Below are 19,726 nucleotides of genomic sequence, written 5' to 3'. Positions count from 1 at the left end.
CCCCCTCCTCTCAGGCAGTTGTAGGCAGCGATGAGGGCTCCCCTCAGCCTCCTCTGCTCCAGGCTGAACCCCCCCAGCTCCCCCAGCCGCTCCCCAGCAGCCTGGGGCTCCAGACCCCTCCCCAGCTCCGCTGCCCTTCTCTGGACACGCTCCAGCCCCCCCAGGTCCTTCGGGGAGGAAGGGGCCCAACCCTGACCCCAGCATTTGGGGGGCAGCCCCCCCAGTGCCCAGCACAGGGGCACGGTCCCTGCCCTGCTCCTGCTGGCCACACCACTCCTGATACAAGCCAGGATGCTGTTGGCCCTCTTGGCCACCTGGGCACCCTGCTGGCTCATACTCAGCCGCCTGTCGACCAACACCCCCATGTTCCTCTCTGCCGGGCAGCTTTCCAGCCCCTCTGCCCCACGCCTGTAGCGTTGTGTGGGGTTGTGGTGACCCCAGGGCAGGACCTGGCCCTTGGCCTTGTTGACCCTCATACAACTGGCCTCAAATGTCTCATATAATGTCTCTTAATTTCTCCACGTTCTTGTTGTCTCCTATTCTCCATCTAATTCACATCCTTCTTGAAGTGCATTGCCCAAAACTGTGCAACTGTTGCCTTCAAAACATCGAGTAGGATGGGAGAAATGCTTCGCAGGTCTATTAATTTTTTTTTTTTCCAGTTCATTATGTTCCGGTAGATTTGTACTCTTAACAGCCTGAAACAGTGAATTTTGTGATTCAGTGCAACCAGCAGCCCCAAGTCTCTTCTGCACAGCAACAGAATAGTCCATTCTGAATTTGTTCAGGTGACTCAGTTTTGGATGCTGTACCTTGAATGTACTTTAGATGCCCCTTTTTTCTCAATCATGTCTGATTTGGTGACATCACTCTAGAAGATGGGGAAAGGTAGGTTGAGAACTCAGTCTCAGCTTTTTGCTCTCTCCATGTGGGCCTATTCTCTGTCCAGGTCACCTAATTAAAATACTCAATAGAACTGAGGTAAAGCCTAGACCCAGGTGGAGCCCCGCTTCACTAGGACTTCCATGCTCAGCAGTGAACCATTGTTTAATTACACCCAAAGAGCACTTACTTGCTCTGTATTCATTCATACTTCATCAATATCCCATTTCCCCAGCATGTTTGCAAGCATATTACACCATAAAGTGCCAAGAGATTTACTTAAATTCCAACAGAAATATGACATTTCAGTTTCTAACCTGTTTGTAACCTGTAAGGCTTGAAATTAGATCGCTCTGACAGTTTTATTCTTAAAAAATCCTCATCTTTTTTATGCTTAGTTTCTAGTTGTTTGGTCTGTCTTTCCAGTTCTTGCTTCCACCGCTTTTCCCCCTTTCCCTGCCCCAAATTGAAGTAAAGCTTCTGGGCCTTTTTCTGTTGTTTGTTTTTTAAGCTTGGATTGCATTTACCATTTTCCAGACTTCTGGTATCTTGCCCGAGCTTAGTGTATTTTGGAAGATAACCTCCAATGGCTCTGAAATTACTTAAAGGCAAAAATATCTTAAGATGAAGTTAATCAAGTCCTTCTAATCTTGGAAATTCACTTAACCAAGCTGTTAATAAAACTGTGGCTCTTTGTTGCTGGTATTAATAATGGCAGCCAGCTGTTCACACTTGACTTTCATAGGGAAGACTAGTGAGAAAAAGGGATTAAATGCTTCTCCTTCAAATGCTTTGATAGCTTTTTCTCTCCATTACTATCAAATCAATGCTTTCCTTAATCTCTCCTTCTGTAAATACATTAGTTCATTCCGTAACTTGTGAGTCATGATGCCGCTCGCTTTGCTTTTCAGCCTTTCAAGCGTTTGTTCCTATTCTGGAGTTTGCCGTTCAGTTCCGTGGTGCAAGTGCTCCGTGCTTCTTTCTTGACTGAAATGACGAACGCTTCATCGAACCCGACTTGGTAGCCTTTCTGTTATTTCTGTAGTCTGGGCTAGTTGGCCCTTGTGCCTGTAGTATCTTCCTTTATAGTAACTGTCACCACTTGACTTATTTTCCTGTTTTTCTCTTTGACTTGTCTCTGCGACGTTGCCGCTGTCAGACCTGCTGAAATATCTCGTTCTGATTTTGTTCTTGTCTTATTTCTGAATGACTGTGGACAGTTGAACACACGGTCACTCACCCATGTTGCCTTCCAAGTCCTTGCAGTTGGTTTCTGAAATCACTGGCACGTATTTAAACTCATAAAAGTAAATGAAGACTTTAAGTATATATTTATATAAAAAAGTTTCCAAACTTCCCTGAGGTTACTGGTGCTGGTACAAGCTAGAGTAGTCAATGGCCAGACTTTGAAGTGGTTTGTGCAACACCAGTGGTTCACATGTTAATGCTTGACATTGTATGCTGTTGAATGCTGGAGCACTTCTCTTATGAGGCCAGGCTGGGAGAGTTGGGGGTGTTCAGCCTGGAGAAGAGGAGGCTGCGGGGAGACCTGATTGTGGCCATTCAGTACTTAAAAGGAGCCCATAGGAAAGGTGGGGAAAATCTTTTTAGTAGGGCCAGCTGTGACAAGACAAGGGGGGATGGTTTTTAACTAAACCAGGGTAGGTTTAGACTGGATCTAAGGCAGAAATTCTTTACAATGAGGGTGGTGAAACCCTGGCAGGGGTTGCCCAGAAAGGTGGTGGAGGCCCCATCCCTGGGAACATTCCAGGCCAGGTTGGACGGGGCTGTGAGCAACCTGATGTGGTTAAAGGTGTCCCTGCTCCCTGCAAGGGGGGTTGGACTGGGTGACCTCTAGGGGTCCCTTCCAAGCCAAAACATTCTATGATTCTATGAATATAAAAACGTAGTAATAGTAAATCAGAATTGTGGGGGGGCTTCTACTACTTATTTCATCAGGAAAGTGTTACTGAAGTCCGTATAAATGGTTGTAGTCACCTTTGTTTTGATGTCCCTGGTCAAATACTGCAGCTTTTTGTAGTTCTGCCAAGGCCAAATTATGTCGTGAAAGCAGAACAGGTAGAGAACGTGTAGAAATACATCACAAAATGTTTGTACTCAAGGGCTGGCTTGATCTAGAAACCTTAGATTGTTTGAATCCTTTGTGTGTCCTACTGGAGGCTGGAACTGTTAATTTAAGTAGCTTGAGGAAGATCTTAAGGCTGCTTCGAGAGAGGCTTGCAGATATGCTTAGTTCATGTGAATGTGTGAAAAATAATTAAGGTTGGATGGAGAGTGAGCGGCTGCCTCCTGTCTCTAGATCATCACAACCTGTGAGGGAATCCTTTTAAGGCCCAAAGGTGTTGGCCTTAATTCAAGAATCAGTCCTGCAAATTATTCTGTCGTGAATAAATGTGGTTCGGTTGCTTAATTCCCTCTGTCTGCTGTGGGAAGATTGGAAGTGTCTAGGAGGAACAGTGCTGACTCGAGAAGAGCAGAGCTGGGGTCTCCATCGCCTGACTCGAATCATTCATGCAAGTCTTGATTGTGGGTGAGAAACAGTGAGCCCAGAAAGACTTGTATTATCGTGAAGAAAGACTTGAAAGGATTTGTATAGGCTTCCCTGGTTTCACGGGTTTGTTTCCTTTTTTTTCTTTTTTTCCTTTCACAATTTTTTCCTGGAGTTCTGGCGGCAAGGAGAAATGTGAGTGGGGGAAGAAGTGAGACTGGGTTGATATTAAGTAAAATTACTGAAATAAAAACTCTTCTAGAGATAAAGTGGTACTGTTTTGTAAAACAGCAGGATAATAACAATGAAAACCACATCTTGCACTCGGGAGAATTCAGCTGGAATTAGAAGCAGCTCAGTGCTAGCTTGGTAGAGCATTTATTTGGAGAAACTTGCTTTGCTGTTACATTCCAAAGTCAAAACAATGTGTGTTAATTCCGAGAGTTCATAATAACTTCCATCTGTACGTGAGCACAAATTGTTTCAATCCCCATATTTTCTGTTTGTAAAATTGAATCCCTCACGAAGTTCACAGAGTAGCTTTTTATGTTGGATAATATTAGGTAAGACCATAAATTTCCACTTAAGATTTCAGTTCTTCGACTCTAACGAACATACAAATGTGTTAGTTTTTTCAAAGGGAAATTAGTGAATTATGTCTAATAATATCAACAACAAAAAAATCACTGTCATTCCACAGAACTGTCTAAGGTGAAGCACAATATGGTTGCTAAAAATGGGAGTGAATTGCTCGGCTCTCGAAAGCATCAGGCACTGAGAGATCATTTGGTAGGTAGGTGGCCCCACAAACTCTGCAGCTGCTAAGTTATGGTTGTGTGTGGAGTATCTGAGGCACGTGAGGCTTTCATAGGGAAATGAAATGAACTCTTGCATTGGTTTTCACAGTAGAGGAGTTGAGATTGCACTGTGAAAACCTCCTGTTACAGTGGATGAATATTAGGAACTCGTTGATGTGTTGTGAGGGGTTTTGTTGGGTGATGAGCAAACGCACAGCATGGGCAAGGTGGCATCTCAGAGAGTTGTCATCGCTCTGAACACAACACATGTGGCACGCGGCTCAGCTAGGGCATAGACATGAACCTTGCTAAGCTGAGCTTTCACAAGTTCTTGAGCCGTGGTCTTGGTGCTCCAGGTTTTTTCCTCTCAGCTCTTTAATTTTTTATTTTTTTTTTAACCTTAGAGCGTGGGTGGGTGAGAGTGGAGTGGCTTTGAGTTTCAAGTCTTGGGCCTGTAGAAAGAAAGCAGCTTTGTTGCTCCTTACTGGCTGTTTTTGTGATCTCTTTCCTTCGTTCCCAGAGCCTTGATTGCTTGTGCTTGACTTCAGTGTAGGTTCTTCATTACATAGGAATAGATGAACTTATTTTAGTGACCATCCTTCCTGAGGGTGAGTCCTTAGTGAGCACGCACAGTGTCACTGCTGGAGAACACCTGGCCCAAAGCTATATACAAGATGATATTACATGGTCTCTTTCCTGTACTGGTTGTTATTTCTAACCCATACGTGTGTAGCCATTGAAGAGAGCATGACCATCTTGTTCATGAAACTTCCAATTCCTTTAGGTATACAAGAGGTTGTCTCTTGCATGAAACTTGACAGTCACTATTCTTCATCCAGTTGCAAGATTGCTTGGAGAGGAAAGAATTGATTTATAGCTGTAGAGCTAGTTTCTTCTGGTCCCAGCCAGAAGGGGATTCACTGCAGCTATTTTATTGCACAGGACAATCAACTTTTTTGTAACTCTGAGTATTAAATGATGATTTGGTATGTTGGTCAGCCACCAAAGGGGGTGGAAGTTTCATTTGTCTTTTGATCTTTGGGATTTCTTATTCTGAGCATCAGCCCAGCTTCCCTATAGAAAGCAGAAACCAGAACTATGATCACTGCGAGACCCCTTTGAGTCTTGTTCCTGCTGTGACCTCGGTCACTGCCCCCATCTGGCTTTAGTGGACATGGCCTCAGAAATGGTGGTGTTCTGTCCTTGCCTAAACTGCTGGCTCTTGAAAGGAGATTTGCAAAACTGGGTATCAAATGAATTCGGACTGTTCTACAACTTTTTAATTCCCTAGGGCCAAGCTAAGGAGGGATTGTGTCTAGTCTTACCCCAATTCATCGCTGGTGTCTGTCAGGGAGGCTCTGCAGTTGGTGGCAGTTGGAGCGTACTTTCCCAGGCATCGCTTCCAGGTTTTGTGAAATCTTTTTTTGATTTGTTACACTGCACGAATTAAGGGGGTTTTTTCTGCTCACGTTGAATGCGTGCTCATGATCGCCTCACAAGGCAAGGCTTCTCTTCTGATCCAGGCTTGATTTGTTTTGTCAGACAACTGTTGAGTGATGTTAGTCTGATATTCCTATTCACATTGGCATGATTTGCTCAGCCCTGGCCAAAGAATAGTTCTGCTTTCATCTGACAGTCATTAGCAACAGATGAACTTTGCTATTTGACACAAAAAAATCACTCAAACAATCTTTCATCAGTTCCCCCAAGGATGTTTGTTTTCACATCAACGTAATACAGATCCAAGCAAGTAACTTGCATCTAGCCCTCCTTTCGTGTGCCCAGAGTTGCTGTGTCCACATGGTGGCAGACGACGTTTACGTGCTTTATGTAACCTGCTACAGATGTTGATCAGCCAACGCTGCTCTCCCAGGAATGGCAGTTTTTTGTTTCAATTGCTTGTCTAATGCACGAGGTAAGTAACACTCACAGAAGCGTAGAAGAAAAGCAAAATGCGTCTTGACGTACTTTAGTCGCAGTCAAGCTGATATCTTTCTAATAGCTGCATGGAATAAAAGTTGAATGTGTATGTACTGGTGCCATATTTAAAAAAAAAACTGAACTGAAATTCAGCTCTTAAACGTGAAATGAGGCAAGATGTCCAGTTCCTGGCTCTATTAGGCTATCTAACATGTGAGAAAATCAACTTTATAATAGCAACTATTAAACTTTTCCATGGGAAGTTGAACGGCAGAAATGTTAGGACTAGAAATTTGTTTTGGCAATAAACACTACCGAGCAGAAGTGTCTTAAAGAGTTCTGTGGGTATCGGTGTAGATGCAGTGGTTATGACCCTTTGAGTGTAGGATACTGTGACTTGCACACTACATCTTTTATGAGGCCCCTAAACTAAGACCATAAAACGTACAGTTCAGAAAGAATGCACTGTCTGAATCTGCGGCCAATTTAACTGCATAGGGAAAAGTGTTCTTGAAAGAGCACAGGTTGAAGCCAGAGTTGAGTCCTCATCTTGTAAAGTGCCAAGCATTCATTTTAATGTTAAGAGGAAGGGACTGCACCTGAAAAACCACAAAGTACCTTCTCCAGCTGCATAGAGCCAAAAGCTTTTAGGAGAGGTTTCATTCCTGAAAGTCTCCTAGGGTAGCAATGGGCTGATACCTAGCCAGATCATTTAGAATTGGGGAATTTACATATGTTTTTTGCGAACTTGTTGGAAGGTTTTCTTTTTTTCCTTTCCTATCGCCCATGCCAAGATAAAATAGGTTGCAATGAGACTGGATTAGCTGTAACAACAGTCACCCTTTCATTCAGATGAAAACCTGCCTATCCTTGCCCGCAGGCAATTTGATCAGCAAAGGCCAATGTTAACTTGCTCTATGGAGGAGCAGATCTTGGCTCTCCAACCTGTACTGATCACTGCACCTGCAGCTTGAGTCCCGGCAGCGCTGGAGGAGCAGATGAGGTGGGGTGAAGAACATGGTTGGGTGGAATAGGAGAAGTGGCATCACCAGCTGTGCCTAGGGCCACTTCTCCAAAATCATTTTGGGGTCCACCCCCTGCAAGCATGCTCTGTGTGTTAGATCACTTGTGTACTACGTAGCTGTCATCGTCTCTCTGCATTAACTCTTCAGCTGACTTAAGTGTTTGGGTTTTTTTTTTAAAAAAAAAGGAGCATGTGTTTAAAATGGAATCAAAATTTAGTCATCAAAATGAAAATGGATTCCTGATATAGTTAAACTGATATAAACACATGTGATTTCCCAAGTTAAACTGCTTTGGAAGATATATATAAGCACTACATTTTGAAATTGGAAGAGATAGGGGAGTGGGAAGTCTGTTACCAAGCCATGCACAGTGTGTTAGTGTAGGAAAAGATGTGGTGTATAATTTTTCCTATTGAGTAGGGTGTGTGCTCTGGAGACAAAGCTTGACTTTCAGATATGAAGTGTTAACACCTGTAGAATTCGTGGACCTCATCTGTGAGCCTGTCTCTTCCTTCAGGAGCCTCCTTTACTTTCTGCCATGTTGCCATCTCTTAATGGGGGAAAAAAAAAATGCTCAAACACATTTCGTTTCCTGAAATCTTGCTTGTTTAATGCATAAAAATTACTCTTATCTATCGTGAGCAAGCAAGTGACTTTTTTTTTGCTGAGCTTCTGGTATTTTTACTTCTTCATCTACGCACAGCCTTTGTTCTGGAGCACAAGTCTCACGAGGAGTAGCTGAGGGAGCTGGGGTTGTTTAGTCTGGAGAAGAGGAGGCTGAGGGGAGACCTGATCGCCCTCTACAACTGCCTGAGAGGAGGCTGTAGGGAGTCGAGTCCCCACCCCTGGGGGGATTTAACAGCCGGGCAGAGGCGGTGCTGAGGGCCAGGGTTTGGGGGTGGGATGGCAGGGGTAGGGGGACGGTTGGGTTTGATGATCTTAAAGGTCTTTTCCAACCTAAAGGATTTTATGATTCTTCTGTTGTATAGTTTAACATCTATGTTTTGTGCTCCGTGAGGCAGGGTTTATCTTGTACTTCTATGCATACGATTTGGCACATCAGGGCACAAATCCTGTTTTGAAGGTTTTGAGTATGACACAGCTGCTTACTTGTCCATAAATGCCTTTCAGGCTTATTATATACTGTGGTTGAAGTTCAGAGCAAGTTGTTCTCTAACAAAAGGAATAGAAGTGTCTGATCTGTATTGGCTCATTTACTTTTTGATCAGTCCAGAATGCTTGGAAAACCAGAGCTTGAAAGTATTTTGTTTTTCAAGAGACTGGAAATACTAAAGGGGATAGTGTGTCTGTCTTTGCTGGCCTCGTGCATAATTCATGTGAATATTTCTCAAACTAATATTGAGTAAATAGGAAAAAAAAAAAGAAAAAAGCTGGTTCATTTTAGCAAATACAAGTTGCTAGTTGTTTTCAGGAAGGCCATGGCTGGCCAGACCTTGGTTTAATGCTCCCTGACCTCTGCTTTTAAGTTTGAAATATGCTCCGTCATATGAGAAATGATTTCCAGTTTCGGGCTGTCTTAGTGCTACTTGGCGTTCACTGAATTGACGGTGTTATCCTGATGGGAAACAGGTCTTACAGAGGTTAAACTATTGATTCTGTACTCCTTGAATGAGAGGTCTTCACACTTGATTGAAAATCTTGTCTTTTTTTCAGAAGTCAATCTCCTTTGCCCATTAAAAGTAGCATAATGGATGCCTGGGAGCAGTTCAGCTTAGGGGAAACATGGGGCTGGGAGCTGAGAATCCCTAAATTTTTCCTACATTTAGGCTCTATGGCATGGGCCAAATCACTTGGTCTTTGAGTAATGCTTTCTCAAAGCAAGAGCCTTTTCACCTGAAGGAGCAGGTTTCACTAACCTGGATGAATTCTTTAGAAAAACTGCCAAATGCTCCATTTTAAAACAAGGGCTTTCCCAACATGGCATAAAAGCAGAAATAGCTGAAGGACTTTGTGTTTGCGGTGCCTAATGGAGTGCGTTGTTCATGCACACTGAAACAATTCTGCGGGTTCCTTCCCTGCAACATCTTAAGGTACAAGGTAAAACTAGACTGATGCCAAACGGGAAGAATGCCTGGGTTTGGAGGGGATTTCTCAAAGCATAAAGGTAATGAATAAATGTTGAAGGCGTGAGTAGGACCAGATGTAAATTTCCCCAAACCTATTTGGAAACTTTATTGTATTGCTCTGAACTGTCATTGAGTGATCACAGAATGGTTTGGGTTGGAAGGGACCCTTAAAGGTCACCCGGTCCAACCCCCTGCCATGAGCAGGGGCATCTCCAGCCAGATCAGGTTGCTCACAGCCACGTCCAGCCTGACCTGGAATGTGTCTAGGGATGGGGCATCTACCACCCCTCTGAGCAACCTGGGCCAGTGTTTCACCAACTTCATCGTAACAAATTTCTTCCTTATATCTAAGTCTGAAACCTCATCACTAGCAGAGAGAAGTTCACAGGCTTGGGTGTGGATGTTCACCTGCCACCCGAGCTGATGGGATAGCCCCGCTGCAGCCATGCAGCTTTTCAAGCCTGGCTGAGAAGAGTTTGGGCTCTGTGCTATATTCATTCCGATTTCCAGCCAGGACAAGGCGGGTGAATTCACTGTACCTACCTGTACACTCCTGAGACTGTTGCCCCTTTGGTGTTTGTAGGTAAGAAGTAAACTTCGGGTGTCCTCATGCAGTGCAAAATTATGCTTGGGGAGCCAAACGCATGAAGAAAGCTTCATGTTTGTGATGGAGGTACAAAATGTTACTTGTCTTTCTCCTTCTGCCTTTTTGCACGTCTGACCTTTCGTTCTGTGCCTGAGGTAATGATTTTTTCATACAAGAGTTCAGGAGGAATGAGGTCATAGGAAGTAAGTGTGCCCATGTCTTATAATCCAATAACCATCACTTTGTGATACCGAGGCGTTTTTAAGAAGTTCTGACCGGAACCTGGAAAGGTTATGCTGTATAGTTTCATCTCATCAAGCTCTAATGCAGCAAGACTACAGCCGAATGGTAAACATGCTTTTAGTTATTTGAGTGCTTCACTGGGGAGAGGGGGGAAGCTTTTCTGAGGCCAGTGCTTGCTGTATCTTCTAAATTGCTTTTTTTAAGGTCCTTTCTGTAAAATGGTCATGGTATATGAGAGGCACCCTTATGGGCAAGGAGGCCCATATATGTTATTTTTATAACGAGCCCACTAACCACCAGATTTTACAGGAATACTTCACTTATGTAAAGCGGCTGTTCCCCCCAGCCCATCTTTTGACGATGGTTTCCCATATCCTTACTGGGACACCAGGCTCGAACCACAAAGACTAATGTTTGAGACCTCTCTGGAGGGGTATTGTGTTTACTCGCAGGAAGGACTTCATAAATACGAGCGAGAGAGTCCTGGAGGAAACGCAGCTTTTGGCTCATCTAAATGTTTAGTTCTACAAGTGTGTTCTGCATGTACTCAAACACGTACTCCTATTTCCTTATTTTCTTGTGGTCTATCTCCAATAAGCGCTATTGCTGTGAAACCAAGATCCAGCATTAAATATTGCCTATTATCACACTTCAGTTTTAGAAATTAGAAGAAAACTACTTCACCAGCGTTTGGCAGAATGTTGCAAGTTGCTGAGTGTTAGCATCCAGGCTGCTGCTTGTGTTTGAATAATCATCAGGCTTTGTATCTTGGGGGATGTGAGGGGCAGAAGCAGCTTAATATAATCCTAAGGTAAATCAAAGAAGGTAGAATGGAATTTGATCTGTGATCAGATGAGAACGTCGTTTCCCTGCTCACTGCAGAATCACTCCTATACTTCGATTTCATGCATGAATTTCCCCTGCCTTTCAGGTAGAGGTGAATTAAAATTCTCCAGCCTGAGTAGAGAGGAAAGGAGATGGGCTGTTCTTGGGCTAGCAAGAACCAGTGGGCGAGAAAAAGTTACCATATGAATTTAATGCAGGTTGTAAGAGCTGGATCAGTTCGAGCTCCATGCTAACCTAACGTGCGTAGACAACCATAATGCAGAGGTCAAAATTTCCTAACTGTAGTATTGGCTGTCTTGGACCGGTGACTTTACAGCATCTCAACTGAGTTATCAGTGTTACAGATGAAAGTAAGAGGAGAGGAGAATTTCTTATTGATAGCAGCCTCAACCTTGAAAATAGCACGGGGTTGGGGGGGAACCAAGCTAGTTCAGACTAAGCACATTTTAAAAATAACAGCGTGATTGTAAGAAGCATAAAGAAGGGACAGCAGAAAATGGAATTGGTATCTCCAGCTTTGATTGCTGTTTGCATGCCTTATCTGTTATTGCTAAATCGAAATTGTGATGGGAGTCCTTTAAGGTGGCTTTAATGAAGGCTTTTTTAAGCACGCTGGGCCAGCTTGAGGGACTTTAAAGCATGTGCCCGATGGATTAATGAAGGACACGGGTCTTCAAGGCTGTTGATGTAACTTGTTTTTCTTGTTAGTTTAGTACTCTTAGAAGAATTGCAAAGTAAACATCTGCTTTTCAGGGTGGACCTCTGCACAGCCCCTTGGGAGAAGGAGGCAGGCGTTGGCATATCAAGATACAAGTCAGCATTTCCATAAAAATAACTGCACATTTGAGCACTCCCTCTGGTTCGGATGAGGGCTGTCACTGCTGTGGCAGTCCTCCATTTGCTCCTTCTTGAAAGCAAGGTTGAGGACTTAAAGACTTGTTATAATCACAGTGCTTGCTCTGTTGCATTTTTCTCTCCTACTTCCCCAAGAAGCTTAAATAAAAAAAAAAAAAAAAAAGTGCCTTGGTCAGATTTACCTCCAAACCGTGCCAGATCCAGCCTGACAGACTTTTAAATATGAAAAACGAAAATGAATTTTAAATGTTTAGTTTTAAGATACGCTATCTAAAGAGCTAATTGATACCACAACGAGTTTCACTAATGCTAAGGCTTAAGGGTTTTCTCAGTAAAGCTGCGTAGCTGTTCAGAGCTAGAACAGCTAGCTAGATTAAATGAAACAAAGGGAAGCAACATGTTAAAAGTGCAAATAATCTAAAATTTTATAATTTCCCCCAAAAGGTATAAACACACACAACTGTTTATATAGCAGCAGGCATTATTTCACTGATCCCCCAAGGTTGTTTATATAGCAACAGGCATTATAACAACACTTTCTGTTTTCATTATTGCAGTGCTTAGTCATCTGAATCCCAGCCAGTGATCCTTCATACTCTGAAAAGTCATCCAGGATCTTGTAAAACAATTAACTATGTCATTTTATTAAAACTTGCATTTTATATTTCGGTCCCAGCATTTGACATCCTCTGAAAACCTTATGTAAATGCTTGGCTTCTAACCAATGCTGCGAGCTTGATTGAAAGTACACTTTTGCTTCTATTTTTGTTTGTGGGTTTTCACATTTGTGGAGCAGATGTCCTTTTGAATGCTTGATGCTATCAAGAAAACCTCCTCATTTAACTGAAAATAACTCAAAATTGCTTTTGACTGCTTTAACAGTACATGAGCTTGCATAGTGTAGTAGTAGGTTGGGTCAACCTCTTGGATAGATGCAGACGGTGCTACAACATCAAGGACCAGCTGCCTGCAGTAGAGACTAAGGGAAGCCCACAAATGCTGGAGGTTTCAGTGTGGACTCGGGTGTTATGCATAACATGTACAAAAAAAATTCGAACTTTATTAACATAGTCTGAACTGTAAGAATGTTTCCACATGTCTTAGGACAAGATGGATATGGCTGGGGAAACAATATGGTAAATGATGAACAGATGAGTTCAGAATTGGAGCCATTCTGCGCTCCCAAAAAAGGATATTCCAGTCAAGGTACTCGGTGGATTCTGGCTGGAATAGATGTATATGCTTGTACAGCATTAGTCATTAAATACTGTTACAGGAATTAGTATAGGAAATGGGCTATTCTTCTTTGCATGTAAATGCAGGATATTGTCTTTTTTTTGTTTTTTTTTTTTTTCTTCAGAGGCAGCCCCTTAGTGGCAAAAGCCCTAATTTTGATCATAGAATCATAGGATGGTTTCGGTTGGAAAGGACCCCTAGAGGCCATCCAGTCCAACCCCCCTGCAGGAGCAGGGACACCTTTAACCACGTCAGGTTGTTCACAGCCCCGTCCAACCTGGCCTTGAATGCTTCCAGGGATGGGGCCTCCACCACCTCTCTGGGCAACCTGTTCCAGTGTTTCACCACACTCACTGTAAAGAATTTCTTCCTTAGATCCAGTCTAAACCTACCCTGGTTTAGTTTAAAACCATCCCCCCTTGTCCTGTCACAGCTGTCCCTGCTAAAAAGATTGTCCCCATCTTGGGTGCTGTCTGGTATTGCCCAGACATAGAAAGATAGCTAAATGGTTTCTTTTTAAGGAAGGTTATTTTAAAAACTGTAATAGTTCTAGTACTTCTATCTTGTGGACATTATGGGAGAGTAACTGAACATTTGCAGGTTTGTGTTTTAATTGGTTAACAAATGAGGTAGCTACACTGGCTGTGATTTGATGAATGTTTTATTGTGGAATTGCTGCCTTTAGAAAGGTGGTAAGCTTGTATGTTGTCTGACATGATTTTAATTGAGAATAACAGTCCAGTTGACAAAATAAATTACTTGGAAGAGGCTTGGATGGCAGGAGCGGTTTAGAGATGCTCAGGATGGAGCTGATTCATTGCTGAGGACAGACGATTTCTTTCCAGTAGAAGTTTAAACCATGGCCCAGAAGGAAATGCAGGTAGAAACTGGAGCAACTGGGTATTACTTTTTGGTTTTTTTTTTTTTTCTTCCTAAAGAGTCTAAACCAATTATGCCTGGCTTTTTAGGAGTTAACTTTTAATTTATTTGTCATGCCTTACCTACGGCTAATATTGTGGTTGTGTTAGCTGGAACAATTTTCTTAGTCTTTGATGGAAATTAAGTGTCTAAACATTTTATTGGAAAGCTAATACAAGTTTTAAGAATAAATCTACCTTTCACTCGTGACAACCACTGTTGAAAATGCAGCTTATTTCAACATTTATGGTTTTCATAGAATCATAGAATGTTTTAGGTGGGAAGGGACCCCCAGAGGCCATCCAGTCCAACCCCCCTGCAGGGAGCAGGGACACCTTTAACCACATCAGGTTGCTCAGAGCCCCGTCCAACCTGGTCTTGGTTTTCTGTGATGTTGGAGTAAATAGCAAGTATAATATCAAATGCCTGCCAGTATGATAGGCTGGTCTTCTATAGAGGTAGAGTTGGCCTTAATATAAACTTAATCTCTTCTTTCCTCAGACTCTTCTGTACAGGTACGTCCTGAAATTGTCTTAGAACAAACAAAAGCCTTCAGAATTACAACAGCAGGCTAGGCAGTTACCTACCGACAGCTATAAATACTGTTGATCCCCTTTTCAAAGCCTTTTCGTAATGCTGAAATTCTTAAGTTTATCCCACAGCATTTGCACTGTCAGAGGTTTGGGATACAGGTTTTCTGAGAAAGGAATCAAGTTGAATGAACCTCTACTTGTTTTCTAAAATCCTGCAGAAACATAAATATGTATTATGGTTTTTTTCTAGCTACAGTTTACTAGTGGCTTCTTTACGTATCTAATTAAATAACACAGCATCCAAAGCAACAAAGTACAATAAAATGTTGAAAATTTCTTTTAGAGATGAGTAAAAGGAATAAATCTGTGCAGTTGAAAGAAATTACAAAGTGAGATTCCCCTCCCTGCCTTAAATATCATAGAATCACAGAATTGTTTAGGTTGGCAAAGCCCTTTAAGCTCCCCCAGCCCAACCGTTCCCCTACCCCTGCCATCCCACCCCCAAACCCTGGCCCTCAGCACCACCTCTGCCCGCCTGTTAAATCCCCCCAGGGCTGGGGACTCGACCCCTTCCCTGGGCAGCCCCTTCCAGCCCCTGACAGCCCCAAGGGGAAGGAATTGTTCCCCATGGCCAACCTCACCCTGCCCTGGCACAACTTGAGGCCGCTGCCCCTCGTCCCATCGCCCCTTCCCTGGGAGCAGAGCCCGACCCCCCCGGCTCCCCCCTCCTCTCAGGCAGTTGTAGGGAGCGATGAGGGCTCCCCTCAGCCTCCTCTGCTCCAGACTAGAGAACTCTTCATAAAATACAACACGTCTCATCCACTGCTTGTTTCTGTGGAGTACGTGTTGCTGGTAACTGGTATGAGAGCAGCTCAGACTCCTGTCTGAAGTCTCATGTCTTTGGCTTATTTGTCGTCCAGTTCATGTTTACTACGTGGTTTTGTTCCATCAAGTAACATTTCACACGGCACTTGGGAAAACAGAGCTGTATATAGGAGCTAAATATTTGTAAGGAAGTGGCGGTTAATATTTTATTACTTGAACATCGTTAATGATTTACTCATGGTCCTGTGGGGAATACACAGTCATAAATAAATGTGAACACAAATCTTGGACACTTGTTCACTCGAATTAAAACAGGCACATTTTCTTTGGATGGCCAGGTCTGTAATATCCTGAAGGAACAATCTAATCTTTAAATAAAATATTGCTTTTGCAAATGAGACTAGGTTCCTTCAGAAGCTTTGCGCGGGGCGGGCAGAGGTGATGTTTAATAGCGACAATTGAAACATGAACTCATTTTCTTAGGAGAATCAAGACAGCAGACGGTCACCTCTTTCTGCTTTTGTTTTCTGACCAAGACATCGTGTTTCACTGTTCTTCTCCCCCCGCCTTCTCCCCCCCCTTGTTCCCCGCATTCTTTTTTTTAGTTCTGCAATGCTAAGCTCTATCTTGAAGTTCCTTTTAATTCTCATGGGCAAAGTAGCTGTCCTCTCCCTAAATTTTTCCCTTTTTAAAATAGATTTTGATGTCAAAGGGTACTTGTATGAATCCCATTGTAACGGCTCATGGGTGATGGTTGTTACTGTTGGTCAGTGTCCTGCTATTTCTTGGATGAGTAACTATCCATGTATGTGTGGGGTTGGCTGTTAAAAAATATTACATTTAAGGAAAGGTGTATAAGAAATGCTTTACAGGTTGGGGAAAAAAACCCAGCCCTTGCTAGTGATGCATCATCATCAGAGGAACAGAGCAGGAGGAAGAAGAGTTCTGCTCTCTTAAGTACAACAGAAATATCTTTTTTCTTTTTTTTTTTTTTCTTCTTCACCTCGAATACTGTGTTCAGTTTTGGGCCCCTCACTACAAGAAGGATGTTGCATTGCTGGAGCATGTCCAGAGGAGAGCAACCAAGCTGGTGAGGGGTCTGGAGCACAAGTCATACGAGGAATGGCTGAGGGAACTGGGGTTGTTTAGTCTGGAGAAGAGGAGGCTGAGGGGAGACCTGATCGCCCTCTACAACTGCCTGAGAGGAGGCTGTAGGGAGGGGGGGGTCGGCCTCTGCTCCCTGGTAACAGATGATAGGATGAGGGGGAATGGTTTGAAGCTGCGCCAGGGCAGGTTTAGGTTAGATATTAGGAAAAACTTCTTCACTGAAAGGGTTGTCAGGCTCTGGAATGGGCTGCCCAGGGAGGTGGTCGAGTCCCCATCCTTGGAGGTATTTAAAAGAAGGAGAGATGAGGTGCTTAGGGACATGGTTTAGTGGTGGGATGGCAGGGTTAGGTTAAAGGTTGGACTCGATGATCTTAAAGGTCTTTTCCAACCAAAGCGATTCTATGATTCTATGATTCTTTTCCCTCCGCACTTCTATTTGCTGTGTGCTGTACATGTAGGAGGTTCTCTCGTTCAGTAGAGGTAGAGAGATTTCTTTTTGGGGTACGTCAGTCCACTGCAGACCACTGCAAAGCAGGAGTTGACCTTGTTGCGCTAATGAGAAGGTAATTTTGGAACCAGACTAAAACCTGGGAAGTAACTCATGGCTCTGATGCTTTGACTGGTTTGGTTTGTTGGGTTTTTGTGGGTTTTTATTTTTCCCACCCCCATGACTAGAAGGCAGGTGAGTTTTTCAACAGTTTTTGGAACTACTTGTAGGTTTGTTGCCTAACTACATCGTTGTCAGCTTGTATCGATACAGACACGCAAGGCAATAGTGCTTTGCTTTTAAGCTGTTACAAAGCCAAAATAGAATGCAGTTTATGAAGTTAAATCAATTTTTTCTAGAGGTTTCACAAAATTTGCAATATGAAAATGTGTTTTAGCACAGAAACAGCGGGTTTGCTCCTATTTTGATACAAGAGTGTGTCTCGTGCATTCCTCTGATCTTGGCTGTTGGAAACAAGAGAGATCCCTTAATCCAATTCTTTTCATGCTCTGAAACCTTAGAATTTAAGGATGACTATAAAGGGGTATTCTATGAACATTTGATTGTAGGAGGAACAACAAATGTAATGGTTTTGATTTTTCTCTCTCTCACTTGCTCTTTTTTTTTTTTTTTTTTTAAACTTCTTTTGCCCCAGGCTAGTTCTTTGGTTAACCAAATCCACAGTAATCCCATCAGGAGAATGTGGTGATCATTTAGTAATTTATATTGTATGGTTGTCTTAATCCAGGTTCTGTCATTGTAGCAGAAAATATGAATCCAAGCCCACCATGTGACTTGGCTGTGTCCATATGGAAATAATAACCTGCGTAATAAATGGCCTACTGTTGTACAATGCAGTACTGAGGATGATTTTCTTCCAAAGCAATTTTTCTTTCTAAAACTCGGACAAGCAGAGAAATCATTCCCAATTTCAAGAGTCTTTTCCTGTGCAAAACTGATTGGTCCAATGTTTGGGAGAAGTCAGAAATTTTTCTAATGTAGAGGGCGCTTGCCTACACCTTCCGTTCATGAATTATGGAAGCAGGTGTGTAATTCTGAAAACCGAATTTAACGTTGAGTGGGATCGTTCCATGTTTCAGCAAGTCAGGGGTTGGCCTCTTCTCCCTGGTAATGGATGATAGGATGAGGGGAAATAGTCTGAAGTTGTGCCAGGGCAGGGTTAGGTTGGACGTTGGGAAAAATTTCTTTACAGAAAGGGCTGCCAGGCTCTGGAATGGGCTGCCCAGAGAAGGGGTCGAGTCCCCTATCCCTGGGGGTATTTAAAAGCCAGGCGGACGAGGTGCTTAGGGCCAGGGTTTAGTGGTGGGATGGCAGGGTTAGGGGAATGGTTGGGCTTGGGGAGCTTAAAGGTCTTCTCCAAGCTAAACGATTCTGTGATTGTAAGTCACTCTGTTGGTATCGAATCTGTGCCGTTACTGTACGTGTGTGTTGGAGGTCAGCTGTGCCTTCCAGGGGCTGTTAACATCTGCTGAGAACTGCGTATCGTGTTGCTACTGCTTCATTCCGATAGTCTTAACGATATTGAATTTTAAGATTCTTTTTTTCACATTTCAACCCCACAAGGGATAAATTTCCCTGAAGTTTTGAGACTGAAACTTGAAAGAAAGAAACGCTTTTTCCTTTCCATGTGCCATTTCCAGAGGTATTTTTAGTTTGGGGACTTCTTAAATGAGTAAATAAGTAGTTTATCATTCCCAGCAGCGACAGTTATGTCATGCGTACTTCATTTGATAACCTGAGGGGAGAAGCAAGTTGCCGCTTGCCTGGAGTCAGTGATATTGAATCTTTTAATTTATGTTTGCATCCACATAGGAGTTAATACTTGGGTTAATGTAAGTCGATATTTGAAGCCTTTCTCTTGGCTTCGTGGCACTGTATTTGCACGCTGGGTTTAATTATGAGAGTAATAGCAGTTGAAACGTTGATGTAAACTGTGTGGGGAACACAGATTTAGATCTGTTGGGCGGCAGTATGTATTTTTCACTAGTTGATATCACTGTAGTAATTCCACTACTGATTCCAGCATACACGGATACATTTGGGATGACAGAGGATGCTTGCACACAAATAAATGTTTTGACTTGGTGGATATAGAACATTGTGTTGAAATTTTGTCTTTTCACTTAAGGGCTGTATTTTTATTAAGCTGTGCGGCTGCTCTCCCATTACAGGTTGGAAACGGAAAAAGTGTAATGAGGTTTAACAGCCAGATTGACTGATTATTTTGTCCCTGTTCTTGGGTGGGTTTTGCTAATACAAGGTTATGAGTATTAAATGGAACATTTCCTTAAGGGGAATACATCTCTTGAAACCACTTGATTATCCTACGCTTTCTTTGAAAACTTGGTAAATTAACTGACCATAACATTATGTTCATTGGAATCTGGGATTTGGAAAGCTGTGCTAATTTTAGGTTTTTCTGTCCTTGCAGCTTAGATATCAACACGGGCTGAGTACTCCAGATCTAAGGCAAACTCTTCCTAACCTGAAAAACTTCATGGAGCTTGGGCTAATGGTTAGATGGTAAGTATTTTTTCAGAATTAGAAAGAGGGATGCTACAAAAAATATAGCTGTAAAAATTTTTTCACAGACAAGCAGCTCCTCTTCAAAAGAGTTAAGCATGTTTGGTGAAGACTCTGACATCGTCAAAACATAGGCCATGTAAGATAGAATAGAATAGAATGTTTTGGGTTGGAAGGGACCCCTAGAGATCATCTAGTCCAACCCCCCTGCAGGAGCAGGGACACCGCTAACCACATCAGGTTGCTCAGAGCCCCGTCCAACCTGGCCTGGAATGTTTCCAGGGATGGGGCCTCCACCCCCTCTCTGGGCAACCTGTTCCAGTGTT

General features: G+C 43.0%; 1 protein-coding gene across 2 annotated transcripts in view; it reads left to right on the top strand.

Annotated features, from left to right (window-relative positions):
• Positions 1-19,726, top strand: part of UVRAG (UV radiation resistance associated) — a 100,558-nt gene that overhangs the window by 59,154 nt on the left and 21,678 nt on the right. For both annotated transcript variants that reach the window (XM_035892690.1, XM_035892691.1), the window contains one exon: positions 19,309-19,400. In XM_035892690.1, the coding sequence (XP_035748583.1) occupies positions 19,309-19,400 (92 nt within the window). The remainder of the gene's footprint in view (positions 1-19,308; positions 19,401-19,726) is intronic.

This window comes from Egretta garzetta, unplaced genomic scaffold, assembly GCF_000687185.1.
Source record: "Egretta garzetta isolate BGI_Z169 unplaced genomic scaffold, ASM68718v1 scaffold323, whole genome shotgun sequence".
NCBI classification, from domain to species: domain Eukaryota; kingdom Metazoa; phylum Chordata; class Aves; order Pelecaniformes; family Ardeidae; genus Egretta; species Egretta garzetta.
This window is presented reverse-complemented; position numbering and strand designations above follow the sequence as displayed.